Source organism: Hyalella azteca, unplaced genomic scaffold (assembly GCF_000764305.2).
Source record: "Hyalella azteca isolate HAZT.00-mixed unplaced genomic scaffold, Hazt_2.0.2 contig10616, whole genome shotgun sequence".
Lineage (NCBI taxonomy): Eukaryota > Metazoa > Arthropoda > Malacostraca > Amphipoda > Hyalellidae > Hyalella > Hyalella azteca.
Genome location: NW_025940648.1, coordinates 211,197 through 229,815, shown reverse-complemented (window position 1 = coordinate 229,815; position 18,619 = coordinate 211,197). Strand labels below are relative to the sequence as shown.

The 18,619-nt window shown below is 39.1% G+C and overlaps 3 protein-coding genes across 4 annotated transcripts; all 3 read right to left on the bottom strand.

Moving 5' to 3' along the window:
- Window positions 1–1,318: 1,318 nt before the first annotated feature.
- Window positions 1,319–3,715, bottom strand: LOC125178535 (oocyte zinc finger protein XlCOF6-like). The gene has a single exon (XM_047882509.1). The coding sequence runs from the start codon at window positions 3,713–3,715 to the stop codon at window positions 3,044–3,046; it is 672 nt and encodes a 223-aa protein (XP_047738465.1). The 3' UTR covers window positions 1,319–3,043.
- Window positions 3,716–3,798: 83 nt separating this feature from the next.
- Window positions 3,799–8,007, bottom strand: LOC108668533 (sal-like protein 3). Its single transcript, XM_047882508.1, has 5 exons — window positions 7,744–8,007; window positions 7,411–7,535; window positions 5,457–5,618; window positions 4,071–4,318; window positions 3,799–3,853 (listed from the first exon to the last, which is right to left on the bottom strand). Exons 1-5 carry the CDS (start codon window positions 7,880–7,882, stop codon window positions 3,799–3,801), a joined length of 729 nt encoding a protein of 242 aa, XP_047738464.1. The 5' UTR covers window positions 7,883–8,007.
- A 2,725-nt stretch (window positions 8,008–10,732) lies between these two features.
- LOC108668550 (oocyte zinc finger protein XlCOF6) lies at window positions 10,733–16,912 on the bottom strand. 2 transcript variants are annotated; one of them, XM_018155790.2, is made up of 4 exons: window positions 16,635–16,912; window positions 16,295–16,419; window positions 14,532–14,693; window positions 10,733–13,399 (listed from the first exon to the last, which is right to left on the bottom strand). In XM_018155790.2, exons 1-4 carry the CDS (start codon window positions 16,813–16,815, stop codon window positions 12,125–12,127), a joined length of 1,743 nt encoding a protein of 580 aa, XP_018011279.1. In that variant the 5' UTR covers window positions 16,816–16,912; the 3' UTR covers window positions 10,733–12,124. The 2 variants fall into 2 exon arrangements, with proteins under 2 accessions (XP_018011279.1, XP_018011280.1); XM_018155791.2 differs by having other exon boundaries at window positions 16,295–16,413; window positions 16,635–16,911.
- Between the last annotated feature and the right edge of the window lie 1,707 nt (window positions 16,913–18,619).

Genomic DNA, 18,619 nt, shown 5'->3' with positions numbered 1-18,619 from the left:
ATATCGTTATCAGAAGAGCTGTTCATATCACACTGATTCTCTGGCTGAATGAAGTTCTGCAAACACTTAACTTGCTTAGCCTTATAAAGGGTTCAGAACCACACCACTACAGCTCTCTTGCATTGTTCTACGCCTCAATTGTGAAAACAATTCCAACCTGTCAGTTGAAACTCAACTGGTACGATCTTCCTCCATGATTCTTGGATGTGTTTCTGTATTACCACTAATGTCTGGCAACTCGCTGCTCTTCACGAATAAATGCTTACCATTTAAACTCAGAATAAAATCTTAGTATAGAACAGGAAACCTACTTGCACATCTTCCTCATTCATCTGTACGTGTTTATATAGCGTAGTGCAACGTCCCGGTATTTGATAGTGATTTATAGTTTTAGCTTCCACAACCGGGGTTCCTGACCAGCGAATTTCATAATTCTGTATATTTTTAAGCAGAAACCTAGTTTGAATGCCACCTCCAATTCCTATCCTCTTAAAATTTTGAATAAATAGACTTTTCTGCTCCTGTCCATTTTATGTATTTTTTATTCATTAGTCAATTTATAATTTAAAATCTGCAATGAGAATGTCAGTTTATTGATTGTAGAACATTGTGTTCAATGATTTTGAACCGACGATGGAACTGGACTCCGAAACATTTTCTCATATAAAAATTTGGTTAGTTTTTGGGTGGTTTTCATATATTTTCAATTTTTGGTAAACTGTCTATGTAAGCAATAAAGTAATAATACTTATAACGTTGTTCTTGTCATTTACACCATCATCATTCACTTCCATAAAAAATGCGACGGCGTCGAAATTACTTTACATGAACTCAAATTAGTGAATTTAGTATTTATTAATTAACCACCGATGATGTACAAGTATTGGGAAGAAATACGTTTTTTGAAAAGTGATCACGCTCTTGTCAAGCGGCATTCCTATACCAGGCAAGCAGCATATGCTGCTTCTCTTGGATTTCAGGTGGGAGAACAATTTTTTCCGCATTTTAATTGAAGACGACTAATAATTTTCTTGAACTCTTATTAATTAATCAATTTACAATTAACTGATAATTCCCATTTACTATCATCAGCGTTGATGGTTGAGGCATCCCAGGCCTGCTGATACTATTCCAGTAACTTTTCAAGGTTAGCAGTAGTTCCTTACATCAATAAAGATTGTTAATCAATATTTATCATTCATCTATCTACTACAATGTGTAGCCAGCTCGCTTGGCAAGATTACTGCAAGTTCTAAAGATGTTTTTATTATATCACTAATTTTCAGGTAAATAATGGTGTTAGGAATGAAAAGCGAAAGAGAGTCACTAAATATTTTTTATTGAGATTGAAGAATGATGCCGCTGACCAAAACTAGCAAGACTTCGATCGCAAGACAGACATATAAATCACTACACGGTTTCAGAGTAGACTTGGAACATAGTGCAAAGTATGAACGTAAACTGAGACATTAATCGAATAGAAAATATCAGGGGCTACCTCAAATTACAATGCCAGATTTGATCTATAGTAAGAAAGTTCGAACATAAAGTTTAATATACTCGTACGTGAAATTTTACAATAATATCCGACTCATTATTTAGAAATGGTTCATTTACAGAAGCACAGGAGTTTAGAAGTGACATAATCTTATTCAAATACAATCTTAATCTAAGCTCATCCCCTTAAGCTTAATACCCTAAGCTTAATCAAACGAGAAAAAAACCTTGAAAAATAATTGGACTGGCTAAAGAATGCAACCTAGCGTTTCCCCTATATAAATTAAAGTGAATTTTCAATTTTAGCGGAGCGTTCACAGGCATTACAGAGTACTTTCTACTTTTACTCGACTTTCTCCTGTTAAACCATTAGAAGAGTATTATTCACATTCATTAATTGAGTACAGAAAATTTTTTGATGTAAAATTTGAATAATAAGACAATTGCTAACATATGTTGGGTGAATAGTTAAATTTTCGCGTAACGACGAAGTTAAAAGTAGTTACATAAATTTTGAAACAAACGAAGTTAGATTGTTAACAAAGAAAAGTAATCATATGAAATTGTCGATGGTCCATTACCTAAATTTTGTGCTTGGCTTACGTGCCGTTCGAGCACGTGCAGCACATAAGTTCTACGCTGTCCACAAAATGATAATGCAACATCTAATGGCGCTGAAGGTACGGCGTCAATGACGGTTAACGCAAGGCGCTATTTTGTCCTCAGCAGGTATCAATTTTTACTGTAATAAGACTGGCAAAAAGCCGATCTCGCATGAGAACAGATTTGCCAATAGCCGGTGTGATCAATTTGGCGTGAGCAATATAGAGATTCTGTTGTGAATTTAATCACAAGGCTATTTTTGACGTAGAATTTTGTACAGGCAATGTAATGCAGTTTGGGCTACACATATTGGGAGGCTATAGTGGATGGCTATTCGCCACAGCGCATGAAGTTCACGGACTTCAAAGCCAGTAAAGCTCTGCGGGCACGACTTGACCCTGCGTCTGCTGACAGTAAATTAGGTTCGCTTGCCTTTGGACATGACACACAAGCGACAGTAAAGTGTACAGAGGTTAATATAGAGAGGCTGTCCTCGTCGCAAGGTACTGGCCTGTGTTGGGGCTTAAAGCAAGTCTGTACACTTAAGAGCGTGAGTACAAGAGAGTGCTGGAAACTTGCGTAAAATGTTTACTTAATTTGCTCCAACGAACCATTGAATTCATGAGCGTTTGTTTACGGAACAAGTTTCTCGAGTATATAATTTGAGGGCATTGTTAATTGTTGCCTGAAAGAAGACACTGAGATAAAATGTCCTAGATAATTTTCTGGAATTGAATTTTGGAAAAAATAATTGGATTAGAACCTAGAGCGTCAAATCATTTCCTATATAATTAAGAAGTTGCTATGAACTTACGCTGAAAAGACATTGGTGTGACAATTTTGTCACTGAGCTACCAACTCCGAGCATCGAAGAGGCTTCTTTTCTGAATGAAGCTAGAGAAAATATTTTGTTGATTTACTTCATTTACTTAGGGGATTTAATTTACACGATCGGGAGTGATGATTCCTGTTCTCCGGAATGTTTTACTTGACTGTGTCGAATTAGGCTTCGCTTACTGACGCAAGTATATTTGCATTCCGAGCAGCTAAAGGGTTTCACCAATGAATGCTTGGATATTAAATGCCTTTTGAGATCAGATCTATTCACACAAGTATATTCACATTGAGAGCACCGATTAGGTTTCTCCATGGAATGCTTGCAAAGAATATGACTCAACATCCGGCTCTTGGCCACGCAAGAGTATTCACATTCGGAGCACTTGAGAGGTTTTTCAGAGGTATGTTTATGAAAAACATGACTCTCCATCTGGCTCGCAGTCACACATGAAAATTCACAGTGAGAGCATCTTCGAGGTTTCGTGGATGAATGCTTATGAAAAAAATGACTATCTAGCTGGCCCTTGGTCACACAAGAATATTCACATTCTGAGCAGCTTCTAGGTTTCTCGGCTGTATGTTTATGGAGAACATGAGTTTGCAGGTTGGCCTTCGTCACACATGAATATTCACATTCAGAGCAATTAAGCGGTTTCTTGGATGTATGCTTGTGAAGAACGTGCGTCTCAAGTCTGTTTTTAATGGCAGTAGTATATTCGCACTCTGAGCAGCGTAGAGGCTGCTCTGCTGAATGTTTGGCTATCACATGATATCTCATACAGCTTATAGTGATACAAGAATAGTCACACTGTGAGCAGTTGAGAGGTTTTTTACGCGAATGCTTTCTTTGTGTATGTTGTTTCATATTGTTTCTAGTGACACAGGAATATTTACACTCTGAGCATTGTAGAGGTTTCTGCAATGAATGCTTTGAAAGTATGTGCAATCTAAGCTTGTGTTTAGTAACAGTCGAATATTCGCACTCGGCGCATTGAAATGGCTTCAACAACGAATGCCTATAAAGTATATGGCTCTTTAGCAGTGCTTTATTCGAACACGAATATTCACATTCCAAACATAGAAAAAGTTTCTTCGGTGTTTGTGTTTGATTATGCGTTATGCGAATATGATGCTTGAGATTTTGTTCATTGGAGCAAGCTAATTTGCATTCAGGGCACCGATAAGGCATTTCGCGGGAATGTTTAGAACGAATGTGTTGCTCAAGCTTACGTTTTTTTGTGCAACGAAATTCGCAATCAGAGCAAATGTGTCGCAGCCACTTGTTGCTCGGCTTGGAACTAGAGGCTTTGGAGACGACGTCGCCGGGGCCAACGACGTCTTCTGGAGCTAATGCAGGCGAGGGTTGCCCGCTTCCCACGCACTGAGAGGGCAGTGGCGACAATAAGTTAGATGTACGAAATGCATTCATGGCAATCATTATTGCATAGGCACAAACCCAAAACACTTGCCAGAATTGATATCGGCAGATTGCTTGCATAAAAAAATTCAATGATAACAGTTTCATTATACTGAATGATTTTTGCGCTTTCACTCCACGTTTTCAGTGAAATTGAAGATTCTATATTGAATAAGCTCTTACGGTTTGCAGGTCATGTTATAGAGTTTGTTATGAGAGTATTCCATTGTTACTTAATCATGCCTCATACAGGAAAAGAAGATAAGAGTGTCCATTGCTTTTAAGGAGGAACGGGAATAGAGAAACGGACATTCACGCAGCCCTGAAAAATTTACGCATAGGGAAATTTCAACTGAGCAGGAGGAGTTTATGTAACTTAGTTTGATTCTTAATTAATCTGTCTCAAAAATTTCTTTCAAAAATGTTAATGCCTTTTTGACTTCTTGTCGCAAAATTAAAACTAGAAGCCAAACACAAGAATTTAGCATCACACAAACAAATGCCATCTTCACCAACTCACTGTAGCCTCTAGCGAGCAGCTAACCTTTCCTTCACCAGTAAACTCTGATAGGATTTTAGTGGAAATGTATAGACACTTCATAAGAATTTGCAAGCAACAAGCTGTTGAGAAATATCAACTTATGATCGATCAAAGTTTGAAATGAGTATATTAGGCAGAGGATGATCTATTTGATATCAGCCTTATTCGTTTTCGTGACTCATCTTTTTAGCAGGAATGCAATGTGCTAAATATGTAAAGTGGGAAACTTCTGATCGAACATTTGAATTTTTCTTCATCCGAGTTTCAATTCCGATACAACCGTAGACGTTTTTAAATCAGTTGATTAATCAAGGACATGAAATTGATAACTGATTTATAATTGACATCATAAAATAATTAGCATCGGCCATGAAATTTTTCGAAACAATCTCATCGCAATCAGATTGAAAGTTTTCCTCAGTTCAACGTGAGTTTACGATGCACCCCAAAATGCTAAGCTCTTTGAATGCGTCAAGAAAATAAATTCAAGCTTTGAATGAATGAATTTGAAATAAATTCAAGCTTTTAAATTCAAACTTTGATCATTACATCACCACCCACCGCTACTGTTCCAGGCACGGCAGAGTTGGGCGAGGCGGGTTGGTTGACTGGGTGTGCATCACGAGCTTCAATTTGAGCTTCCCCCTTGCAGGGTCCAGAGGCTGGGGGAGGTCGAGCTGGTCGACCACCACACCCATGACTGGCAGGTGCATCGGGACAAGCCTGTCACGACAGCAATATATTCTGTAAAATGTTCTCAATAAATCAATGCATGGCTATCAAATTCTCTACTGTTATAAAGATATTTCTTCGCAATACAACAGGAAGTCTTTATGCGTTCATGAGTGGACCGTATTTAGCGGCGGACATAATCACATAACTTAGAATGAACGAGTAATCATAAACGATGGTTATGAATGAGTGGTTTTGCAGAGGATGCGTATTAACTGAGCCAATCTGAGGACATGCATCGTAGCAGAATGTACGTTGGGATATCTAATTCGTTTTACATAATTTCGATTGAGAGACATGCACAAATTTCAAATTAAATAACCCACCCTAATCTCTAGCATCCTGTTCCTGAGACATAACAATCATGTCCTGTGATGTACGTTACTGATCATCTAAGCTTGAGTTTCTTACACGTTCAGGGAGGTGGAGTTTGCTGCTAATTCATGAAAATTTATGTCTTAACATAACATAACATAACATATTGATCTCGGCGCTGAAGTGTAGGCCTGATGTGGCCTGTCGCCGATTCTTTTCCTTTTCGTGCCTTGTTCACAGAAGATCTAAAATCGTGTCATTTGACCGGATCTTTTCACGACTGACGATAGTTTGAAGTAGCTACTAGACTTCCACCGAGTTCGATAAGGTGCTAGGCATTTCAAATCTGAACATATATCTTAGGCAAAATGGTACAGTTGTGTGGAATGAAAAGTTTTTTTCGTAAATCAATTCCCCAAATAAGAATTTTTATTTGCACGCATGTCGACTGCATTCTCGTAAAGGATTTTACAATCACTGAATTTTGAGAGGTTTCATGATGAATAATAATAACCAAAATACGTGATTTTCAATGGAAAATTGATCGCGGTGTAGTTTCTTTATAAAATTCGACTTGATTACGGGGTTTTATTTCCGAATTGACATAAATTATACAAATACGAGGTAGTAATCGAAGAATGGCGGAGAGCGATTAATGTGTAGGGGTTAGCAGCACCAGAATTTTATATCAATGATTTGAGTAACAACTCTACTACACATGGCGGGAAAAGAGCATATGTAGTGATCGTGTGTGGGTGTATTTGTTGACACGTTTTTCATATTAATTGCTTCATAGCATATTTTATTATAATTATGCGTTCGACATTGTCAAAATTTGTTTCATTTCAAGTATAGGGATGGTATCGCACTTTACTTATGGAATTTAAACCTATAAAGACTGCACGTTTCTATTAGATCAACGAGAAGAACAGTTTATGTTATCGAGAGTCGGTTGTTTGGTGAACCTTAAATTATTAGTATAGGAGGTGGTTGCCAACCTATAAGATAAATTTTTTGCCTAATTTTCCTCATGCGAACATGATATTTTACACGAAAAATTGATTGCCAATTCAAATCTTTTTGACATCATCAACATGCTCAACAACTTTTCTCAAAAGGATAACCTGTTTTCCTGAAGATATGCTAGATACAAAAACCAATCAAGGATACATATGTAATTTGGCATTCACAAAAAATAGTGAAGCATATTGAATCATATAGCTCTAAATAACTATAGTAAGCCTACGATAAACTTCTGAACAACGCAAGCCTAATTATATGACATTTACGCGCAAATATTTTGAAAACATTTAACTGTTATCAATATATGATCCAACAGACAATTGGAAACACAGCTATAAAACAATAGAGTTTACTGGGATGAAATTTTTTGAGCCCCCAAACTGGGGACTTATATAAATTAGCGAATTAAATTATTGATATTAAATGAGTGTTGTGATGATTTTACCCCGTATTCTTCCGTCTCAATCGGTTCATTCTTGATAGTTATTGCCTCCTCCTCGCAGCCAGCCTCTTCTTTGACGTAAATTGCCGAAAATGGTCGGGTAGAAGATGAGCCACTGGCGCCTGTTGCTGGAGAGAAGAGACACGAAATAAAGTCATTAAAAACTAACATAATATTTTAATAACATGAGAGAAGCCAACTTCTCATTAATTGTATCTTAATTATGGAGATCATAATAAATACGGTAATAAAATGAGAAAGTTCAGTTTTATAGCATCAGTATATAATTTTTAGCTATATTGCGCAAGGTAATTAGCGCATAAATGTCCAGCTCACCATCGGACTCGGGTTGGCCAAGAATCAGAAGCTTCTGCATGCGGTTGAGCTCAGCATGCCAGCCCCTGCTGACGGCATCTTCAGAGAGCTTGTGCATCACAACACGACACTCTTTCATATTAATCTTCATCATATCCATTGGATTTTGCTGGTCCAAGTTAACAAAAACTTTCTAACCATAAAAAAATACCTATACGGTGAAGAAACAATCAATAGAGCAATAACAGCAGTACGTTGAAGTGTTCTGAGCATCAAACTCTGTTGGGGTTTTGACAATGTCATTAGTATCTAATATGCACATAGCATGTTTACCCGGCTTTGCAGGGATATGTAATCCATGAGAATTTAAATTTGAACCCAAAAATCTCATAACCACAAATCAAATTATTCAGAATACCCTCATATTAAATCCTGTTATTCATGGCCGAACTTTTGCCGCAACTTGTTCGTCATTTGTGCAACATGGGTACGACATATAAACATTATAAACAAAAAATTATCAAATTTTTTTCGAGACATGTCCAAAACCGGTTAGTTCAATTTTTTTAATCCCATAATTACGAAGTCTGTCTTCCCGCTTCTTATCATCGCATTTTTTTCCTCCTATCACACCGAAGCTGGTTATATCATATCCAGTCATCCTGAATTCTGCCGTCATTCCAGACTAATAATATATACATAAATCCTTTATTATTGGAGGAAACTATAATATTTATAGGCCTACCACGGATCTAGAATTGATGTTGTACCCAATAATTGATAACTCGCAGATACATGCAAGCATTAACTGCTAGCTGGCACATGCAATCATCAACAACACGCTGCGTGGTCCCTTCGAGTCTAGCGTGACTACCAAATATTCGTGGAACTGCCGTGCTGGACTTGCTTGTAGGACTGGCCCTATAGGACTGTCGGGCTGGACTGGCTTATAGGACTGTCGGCTGGACTGGCTTATAGGACTGTCGGGCTGGACTGGCTTATAGGACTGTCGGGCTGGACTGGCTTATAGGACTGTCGGGCTGGACTGGCTTATAGGACTGTCGGGCTGGACTGGCTTATAGGACTGTCGGGCTGGACTGGCTTATAGGACTGTCGGGCTGGACTGGCTTATAGGACTGTCGGGCTGGACTGGCTTATAGGACTGTCGGGCTGGACTGGCTTATAGGACTGTCGGGCTGGACTGGCTTATAGGACTGTCGGGCTGGACTGGCTTATAGGACTGTCGGGCTGGACTGGCTTATAGGACTGTCGGGCTGGACTGGCTTATAGGACTGTCGGGCTGGACTGGCTTATAGGACTGTCGGGCTGGACTGGCTTATAGGACTGTCGGGCTGGACTGGCTTATAGGACTGTCGGGCTGGACTGGCTTATAGGACTGTCGGGCTGGACTGGCTTATAGGACTGTCGGGCTGGACTGGCTTATAGGACTGTCGGGCTGGACTGGCTTATAGGACTGTCGGGCTGGACTGGCTTATAGGACTGTCGGGCTGGACTGGCTTATAGGACTGTCGGGCTGGACTGGCTTATAGGACTGTCGGGCTGGACTGGCTTATAGGACTGTCGGGCTGGACTGGCTTATAGGACTGTCGGGCTGGACTGGCTTATAGGACTGTCGGGCTGGACTGGCTTATAGGACTGTCGGGCTGGACTGGCTTATAGGACTGTCGGGCTGGACTGGCTTATAGGACTGTCGGGCTGGACTGGCTTATAGGACTGTCGGGCTGGACTGGCTTATAGGACTGTCGGGCTGGACTGGCTTATAGGACTGTCGGGCTGGACTGGCTTATAGGACTGTCGGGCTGGACTGGCTTATAGGACTGTCGGGNGCATATGTTCAGTCTTAAAATGCCTAGCAAATTACGGACCAGGCAATAAGTCCAGCAGCTATCTCAATCAATCGTCAGCTATGGAAAGATCGGGTTCCAAAGGCCGGATCCCTTGTGAATCAAGTCACGAAAAGTTCAAGAATCGGCAACAGGCCATGGGCCTATTTCTTCAGCGCCGACACTTCTATTCTATTCTATAGTTTATAGTTTGATAGTGACTTAGAGTTTTAGCTTCCACAACCGGGGTTCCTGAACAGCGAATTTCATAATGCTGTAAATTTTCAAGCAGAAACGTAGTTTGAATGCCACCTTCAATTCCTATCCTCTTAAAATTTTGAATAGATAGACCTTTCTGCTCCTGTCTATTATACATATTTTTCTCTATTTGTCAATTTATATTTTATAATCTGCAATATGAATATCAGTTTATTGATTGTAGAACATTGTGTTCTATGATTTTTAACTGACGATGGAGCTGAACTCCAAAACATTTTCTCATATAAAAATTTGGTTAATTTTTGGGTGGTTTTGTGTATTTTCAATTTTTAGTAAATTGTCTATGTAAGCAATCGAGGTAATCTTAATACTTATAACGTTGTTCTTGTCATTTACACCATCATCTTTCACTTGCGTAAAAAATGCGACGGCGTCGAAATTCCTTTACATAAACACAAGTTAGTGAATCAGAATTTAGTATTTTTTAATTAACCACCGATGATGTACAAGTATTGGGAAGAAATAAGTTTTTTGAAAAGTGATCACGCTCTTGTCAAGCGGCATTCCTATACCAGGCAAGCAGCATATGCTGCTTCTCTTTGATTTCAAATGGGAGAACAATTTCTTCCGCATTTTAATTGAAGACGACTAATAATTCCCTTGAACTCTTATAATTAATCAATTTACAATTAACTCATAATTCACATTTACTATGATCAGCGTTGATGGTTGAGGCATTCCAGGCCTGCTGATACTAGTCCAGTAACTTTTCAAGGTTAGCAGTAGTTCCTTACATCAATAAATATTGTTAATCAATATTTATCATTCATCTATCTACTACAATGTGTAGTCAACTCGCTTGACAAGATTACTGAGCAAATTCTAAAGATGTTTTCATTATATCACTAATTTTCAGGTAAATAATGGTGTTCGGAATGAAAAGCGAATGAGAGTCAATAAACATTTTTTATTGAGATTAGAGAATGATATCGCCGACCAAACTAGCAAGACTTCGATCGCTAAAATACAGACATATAAATCACTACACGGTATCAGGGTAGACTTGGAACATTGTACTAAGTATGAACGTAAACTGAGGCATCAATCGAATAGGAAATATCAGGTGCTACTTCAAATTACAATGCCAGATTTGATCTATGGTAAGTAAGTTCTAACATAGAGTTTAATATACTCGTACAAGCAATAATTTTACATTAAAATCCAACTCATTATTCGGAAACACAGTTCATTTACAGAAGCACAGGAGTTGAGAAATGACATAATCTTATTCAAAAGAAGTTTTCCCCTTAATCCTAATCCCCTGAGCTCAATCAAACGAGAAATAAGCCTGAAAAAATATCGGACTGGCTGACGATTGCAACCTAGTGCTTTCCCTAAAGTGGATTCTTAATTTAAACGCAGTTTCACAGGCATCAGAGAGTGCTTTCTACTTGTACTCAACTTTCTACTACTAAACCATTAGAAGAATATTATTCGCATTCAATAATTGATTCAAGAGAATTTCTTGATGGGAAATATAAATAAGAACATAATTGCTAACATGTGTGGGGTGAATAGTTAAATTTTGGATTAACGAAGTTAAAAGTAGTTACAGAAATTTTGGAACAAACGAAATTAGAGAGTTAACAAAGAAAAGTATTCATATGAAATTGTTGTTGGTCAATTACCTAAATTTTGTGCTTGGCTTACGTGCCGTTCGAGCAGGTGCAGCACATAAGTTCTACGCTGTCCACAAAATGATAATGCAACACCTAATGGCGCTGGATATACGGCGTCAACGACGGTTAACGTGAGATGCTATTTGTCCTTAGCAGGTATCAATTTTTACTGTAATAAGATTGGCGAAAAGCCGATCTCGCATGAGAACAGATTTGCCAATAGCCGGTGCGATCAAATTGGCGTGAGCAATATAGATTCACACTTAAGAGCGTGAGTACCAGAGAGTGATGAAAACTTGCACTTAATTTTGACTTAATTTGCTCCAACGAACCGTTGAATTCGTGTGCCTTTGTTTACGGAACCAGTTTCTAGAGTATATAAGTTGAGGGCATAGTTGTTGACTGAAAGAAGACACTGAGGTAAAATGTCCCAGATCATTTTCTGGAATAGAATTTTTGAAAAAATAATTGGATTAGAACCTAGAGCGTCAAATCATTTCCTATATAATTAAGAAGTTGCTATGAACTTACGCTGAAAAAACATTGGGGTGACAATTTTGTCACTGAGCTACCAACTCCGAGCATCGAAGAGGCTTACTTTTTGAAAGAAGTGAGAGAAAATATTTTGTTTACGTACTTCGTTTCCTTAGGGGATTTAATTTACACGATCGGGAGTGATGATTCCTGTTCTCCGGAATGTTTTACTTGACTGTGTCGAGTTAGGCTCCGCTTACTGACGCAAGTATATTTGCATTCCGAGCAGCTAAAGGGTTTCACCAAGGAATGCTTGGATATTATATGCCTTTTGAGATCAGATCTATTCACACAAGTATATTCACATTGAGAGCAGCGATTAGGTTTCTCCATGGAATGCTTGCAAAGTATATGACTCAACATCCGGCTCTTAGCCACGCAAGAATATTCACACTCAGAGCACTTGAGAGGTTTCTCAGAGGTATGCTTATGAAAAACATGACTCTCCATCTGGCTCGCAGTCACACAGGAAAATTCACATTTAGAGCAGCTGCGAGGTTTCGTGGATGAATGCTTATGAAAAAAATGACTATCTAGCTGGCCCTTGGTCACACAAGAATATTCACATTCTGAGCAGCTTCTAGGTTTCTCAGCTGTATGTTTATGAAGAACATGAGTCTGCAGCTGGGACTTCGTCACACATGAATATTCACAGTCAGAGCAATTAAGCGGTTTCTTGGATGTATGCTTGTAAAGAACATGCAGCTCAAGCCTGTTTTTAAAAGCAGTAGAATATTCGCACTCCGAGCAGCGTAGAGGCGGCTCTGCTGAATGTTGGGCTATCACATGATATCTCATACAGCTTCTAGTGATACAAGAATATTCACACTCTGAGCAGTTCAGAGGTTTTTCACGCGAATGCTTTCTTTGTGTATGTTGTTTCATATGGTTTCTAGTGACACAGGAATATTTACATTCTGAGCATTGTAGAGGTTTCTGCAATGAATGCTTTGAAAGTATGTGCAATCTAAGCTTGTGTTTAGTAACAGTCGAATATTCGCACTCGGCGCATTGAAATGGCTTCAACAACGAATGCCTATAAAGTATATGGCTCTTTAGCAGTGTTTTATTTGAACACGAATATTCACATTCCAAACATAGAAAAAGTTTCTTCGGTGTTTGTGTTTGATTATGCGTTAAGCGAATATGATGCTTGAGATTTTGTTCATTGGAGCAAGCTAATTTACATTCAGGGCACCGATAAGGCATTTCGCGGGAATGTTTAGAACGAATGTGTTGCTGAAGCTTACGTTTTTTTGTGCAACGAAATTCGCAATCAGAGCAAATGTGTCGCAGCCACTTGTTGCTCGGCTTGGAACTAGAGGCTTTGGAGACGACGTCGCCGGGGCCAACGGCGCCTTCTGGAGCTAATGCAGGCGCGGGTTGCCCGCTTCCCACGCACTGAAAGGGCAGTGGCGACAATAAGTTAGATGTACGAAATGCATTCATGGCAATCATTATTGCATAGACACAAACCCAAAACAGTTGCCAGAATTTATATCGGCAGATTGTTTGCATAAAAAATAATTCAATGATAACAATTTCATTATACTGAATGATTTTTGCGCTTTCACTCCACGTTTTCAGTGAAATTGTTGATTCTATATTGAATAAGCTCTTACGGTTTGCAGGTCATGTTATAGAGTTTGTTATGAGAGTGTTCCATTGTTACTTAATCATGCTTCATACAGGAAAAGAAGATAAGAGTGTCGATTGTTTTAAGGAGGAACGGGAATAGAGAAACAGACATTCACGCAGCCCAGAAAAATTTATGCATATAGGGAAATTTCAACTGAGCAGGAGGAGTTTATGTAACTTAGTTTGATTCTTAATTAATCTGTCTCAAAATTTTTTTTCAAAAATGTTAATGCCTTTTCGACTTCTTGTCGCTAAATTAAAACTGGAAGCCAAACACAAGAATTTAGTATCACACAAACAAATGCAAACTTCACCAACTCAATGTAGCCTCTAGCGAGCAGCTTACCTCCCTTCTTTCACCAGTAAACTCTGATAGGATTATAGTGAAAATGTATAGACACTTCATAAGAATTTGCAAGCAACAAGCTGTTGAGAAATATAAAATTGTGATCAATCAAAGTTTGAAATGAGTAGATTAGGCAGAGGATGATCTATTTGATATCAGCCTTATTCGTTTTCGTGACTCATGCATCTTTTTAGCGGGAAGGCAATGTGCTAAATATCTAAAGAGGGAAACTTCTGATCGAACATTTGAATTTTTCTTCATCCGAGATTCAATTCCGATACAACCGTACACGTTTTCAAATCAGTTAATTAATTAATCAAGGACATGAAATCGATGACTGATTTATAATTGACATCATAGAATAATTAGCATCGGCCTAGAAAATTTTCGAAATAAGCTCATCACAAACAGATTGAAAGTTTTCCTCAGTTCAACGTGAGTTTACGTTACACCCTAAAATGCTAAGCTCTTTGAACGCGTCAAGAATATAAATTTGAGGGGATAAAAAAGACATTACAGCAGTTCTTTGATCATTACAGCACCACCCACCGCAACTGTTGCAGGCACGGCAGAGTTGGGCGAGGCGGGTTGGTGGACTGGGTGTGCATCACGAGCTTCAATTTGAGCTTCCGCCTTGCAGGGTCCAGAGGCTGGGGGAGGTCGAGCTGGTCGACCACCACACCCATGGCTGGCAGGTGCATCGGGACAAGCCTGTCATAGCAGGAATATATTCTGTAAAATGTTCTCAAAAAATCAATGTATGGCTATCAAATTCTCCACTATTATACAAATATTTCTTCGTAATACAACAGAAAATCGTTATGCATTCATGAGTGGACCGTGTGTATAGCGGCGGACATAATTACATAACTTAGAATGAACGAGTAATTATAAGCGATGGTTATGAATGAGTGATTTTACAGAGGATGCGTATTAACTGTGCCAATCGGAGGAAATGCATCGTAGCCGAATGTACGTTCTGTTTTTTTAATTCGTTCTACATAATTACAATTGAGACGCATGCAGACGTTTCAAATTGAATAACCCACCCCAATCTCCAGCATCGCTGTTATCCTTATCCAATCTCCTTAGACATAACAATCATGTCCTGTGAGGTACGTTAATTACTGATCATCTAAGCTTGAGCTTCTTTCGTGTTGACTGAGGTGGAGTTTGCGGCCAATTCATGAAAATTTATGTCTTAGGCAAAATGGTGCAGTTGTGTGGAATGAAAAGCTTTTTCGTAAATTAATTCCCCGAATAAGAATTTTTATTTGCACGCATGTCGACTGCATTCTCGCAAAGGATTTTACAATCACTGAATTTTGAGAGGTTTCATAATGAATAATAATAACTAAAATACGTGATTTTCAACGGAAAATTGATCGCGGTGTAGTTTCTTTATAAAATTCGACTTGATTACGGGGTTTTATTTCTGAATTGACATAAATTATACAATTACGAGGTAGTAATCAAGGAATGGCGGAGAGCGATTGATGTGTAGGGGTTAGCAGCAGCAGAATTTTGCATCAATAAGTGAGTAACAACTCTTCTACACATGGCGGGAAAAGAGCATATGTTGTGATCGTGTATGGGTATATTTGTTGACACGTTTTTCATATTTAATTGTTCCATAGCGCATTTTATTTCATTATGCGTTCGACATTGTCAAAATTTGTTTCATTTCAAGTAGGGATGGTATAGCACTTTACTTATGGAATTAAAACCTATAAAGACTGCACGTTTCTATTATATCAACGAGAAGAACAGTTCATGTTATCGAGAGTCGGTTGTTTGGTGAACCTTAAATTATTAGTTGGATGTGGTTGCCAACCTATAAGATAAAATTTTCTGCCTAATTTTCTTCATGCGAACATGATATTTTCCACGTAAAATTTATTGCCAATTCAAATCTTTTTGACATCATCAACATGCTCAAAAACTTTTCTCAAAAGGATGCTCTGTTTTCCTGAAGATATGCTAGATACAAAAAACATACAAAAACAATCATGAATACATAAGTAATTTGGCATTCATAAAAATTAGTGAAGCATATTGAATCGTATAGCTATAAATAACTATAGGCAAGCCTACGATAAACTTCTAAACACGCAAGCCTAATTATATGACATATACGCAGAAATATTTTGAAAACATTCAACTATTTTCAATATATGATCCAACAGACAATTGGAAACACATCTATGAAACAAAAGCGTTTACTGAGGTGAAATTTGAGACCCCAAACTGGGGACTCGTATAAATTAGCGAATTAAATTATTGATATTAAATGAGTGTTGTGATGATTTTACCCCGTTTTCTTCCGTCTCAATCGGTTCATTCTTGATAGTTATTGCCTCCTCCTCACAGCCGGGCTCTTCTTTGACGTAAATTGCCGCAAATGGTCGGGTAGAAGATGAGCCACTGGCGCCTGTTGCTGGAGAGAAGAGACACGAAATAAAGTCATTAAAAACTAACATAATATTTTAATAACATGAGAGAAGCCAACTTCTCATTAATTGTATCTTAATTATGGAGATCATTATAAATACGGTAATAGAATGAGAAACTTCAGTTTTATAGCATCAGTATATATTTTTTAGTTTTTAGCTTTATTGTGCAAGGTAATTAGCGCATAAATGTCCAGCTCACCATCGGACTCGGGTTGGCCAAGACTTAGAAGCTTCTGCATGCGGTTGAGCTCAGCGTGCCAGCCCCTCCTGACGGCATCTTCAGAGAGCTTGCGCATCACAACACGGCACTCTTTCATATTAATCTTCATGATATCCATTGTATTTTGCTGTGACCAAGTTAACAAAAACTTTCTAACCATAAAAGATATCTATACGGTGAAGAAACAATCAATATAGAGCAATGACAGCAATACGTTTAAGTATTCTGAGCACCAAGCTCTGTTGGGGTTTTGACAATGTCATTTTTTATCTTAGATGCGCATAGCATGTTCACCCGGCTTAGCCAGGGATATGTAATCCATGAGATTTTAATTTTGCTCCCAGAATTTCACAACCGCAAATCAAGTTATTCTGAATCCCATCATATTAAATCCCGTTATCCATGGCCAAAATTTTGCCGCAACTTGTTCGACATTTGTCAAAAGTTTGTCGGAGATTTATCCGAGTTTTTTTTCAACATTTGTCCGAATTTTTAGACATTCTTGCGACATAGGTGCTACATACTAACATTGTCTGAACTATGTCTCAACTTTTTTTCGAGACATGTCCAAAACCGGGTAGTTCATTTTTATTATTTTTGAAATTCCATGATAACGGAGCCTGTCATCCCGAACCTCATCATCCCATTTTCTTCCTCCTATCATACCGATGCTCGTTATATCATATCCCGTCATCCTAAATTCTGCCGTCATTCCAGACTATTCTCTCATGCACTAAGAATAAATTTCAGATCCATATAATATCCCGCCAAGAAAAGTAGCCTGGTTTTACGTCCGAAGATCCCCTAAATGTTTGAGGTTCCAAGCTTCAAACGTTAACAAAAATATATATAGATACGATTAAGATAGGTAAAATTCACAGTATTATTATTATTTTCAAATTAAAATCTAAAATAACTTGAAATTCCTCTCTCATTACTGGAATTTCAGTGGCAAAGTTCAGGTTGAAATGGAAAAGTAATACTTATTATTTTGAAATTATTAGTGTCGATAAATTGTTATCATGCTTCAAATCTATGCTCAACATTCTACTGAACAAATCACAAGTGTGGCTTNCGCACATGTGTGGACCACGGCTGTGGTCTTCGCTGCTGTGTGGTTATTGGGCGCAGCTCGTATGCTAGCTATAGCACTACGCACATGTGTGGACCACGGCTGTGGTCTTCGCTGCTGTGTGGTTATTGGGCGCAGCTCGTATGCTAGCTATAGCACTACGCACATGTGTGGACCACGGCTGTGGTCTTCGCTGCTGTGTGGTTATTGGGCGCAGCTCGTATGCTAGCTATAGCACTACGCACATGTGTGGACCACGGCTGTGGTCTTCGCTGCTGTGTGGTTATTGGGCGCAGCTCGTATGCTAGCTATAGCACCACGCACATGTGTGGACCACGGCTGTGGTCTTCGCTGCTGTGTGGTTATTGGGCGCAGCTCGTATGCTAGCTATAGCACTACGCACATGTGTGGACCACGGCTGTGGTCTTCGCTGCTGTGCGGTTATTGGGCGCAGCTCGTATGCGGGCTACGCGCACTGCACAGGATGATGGAGGCGTCAGCACGCAACTGCAAGTTACCGCTGCTGCTGCGTGGTGCGTGTCGGCAGTAACTTACAGCTGCTGCAGCGCCATACAGCAGCAACTTACAGCTGCTGCAGCGCCGTACAGCAGTAACTTACAGCTGCTGCAGCGCCGTACAGCAGTAACTTACAGCTGCTGCAGCGCCGTACAGCAGAAGAAAAGCAGCTGCTGCAGTGCTGTACAGCAGTAACTTACAGCTGCTGCAACGCCATACAGCAGTAACTTACAGCTGCTGCAGCGCCGCACAGCAGTAACTTACAGCTGCTGCAGCGCCGTACAGCAGTAACTTACAGCTGATGCAGCGCCGTACAGCAGAAGAAAAGCAGCTGCTGCAGTGCTGTGTCTACTGACGATGACATACAGCGGCTGCT

Coding starts and splice junctions, on each gene's coding strand:
- LOC108668533 (XM_047882508.1), bottom strand. CDS start 7,882: ATGGATATGATGAAGATTAATATGAAAGAGTGTCGTGTTGTGATGCAC. Junction 7,536..7,743: donor TGGCCAACCCGAGTCCGATG/GTGAGCTGGACA, acceptor TCTTCTCTCCAG/CAACAGGCGCCAGTGGCTCA. Junction 4,319..5,456: donor CCGTGCCTGGAACAGTAGCG/GTGGGTGGTGAT, acceptor CTGCCCTCTCAG/TGCGTGGGAAGCGGGCAACC.
- LOC108668550 (XM_018155790.2), bottom strand. CDS start 16,815: ATGGTTAGAAAGTTTTTGTTAACTTGGTCACAGCAAAATACAATGGAT. Junction 16,420..16,634: donor TGGCCAACCCGAGTCCGATG/GTGAGCTGGACA, acceptor TCTTCTCTCCAG/CAACAGGCGCCAGTGGCTCA. Junction 14,694..16,294: donor TTGAGACGGAAGAAAACGGG/GTAAAATCATCA, acceptor CTGCTATGACAG/GCTTGTCCCGATGCACCTGC.
- LOC125178535 (XM_047882509.1), bottom strand. CDS start 3,715: ATGAGATATCATGTGATAGCCAAACATTCAGCAGAGCAGCCTCTACGC.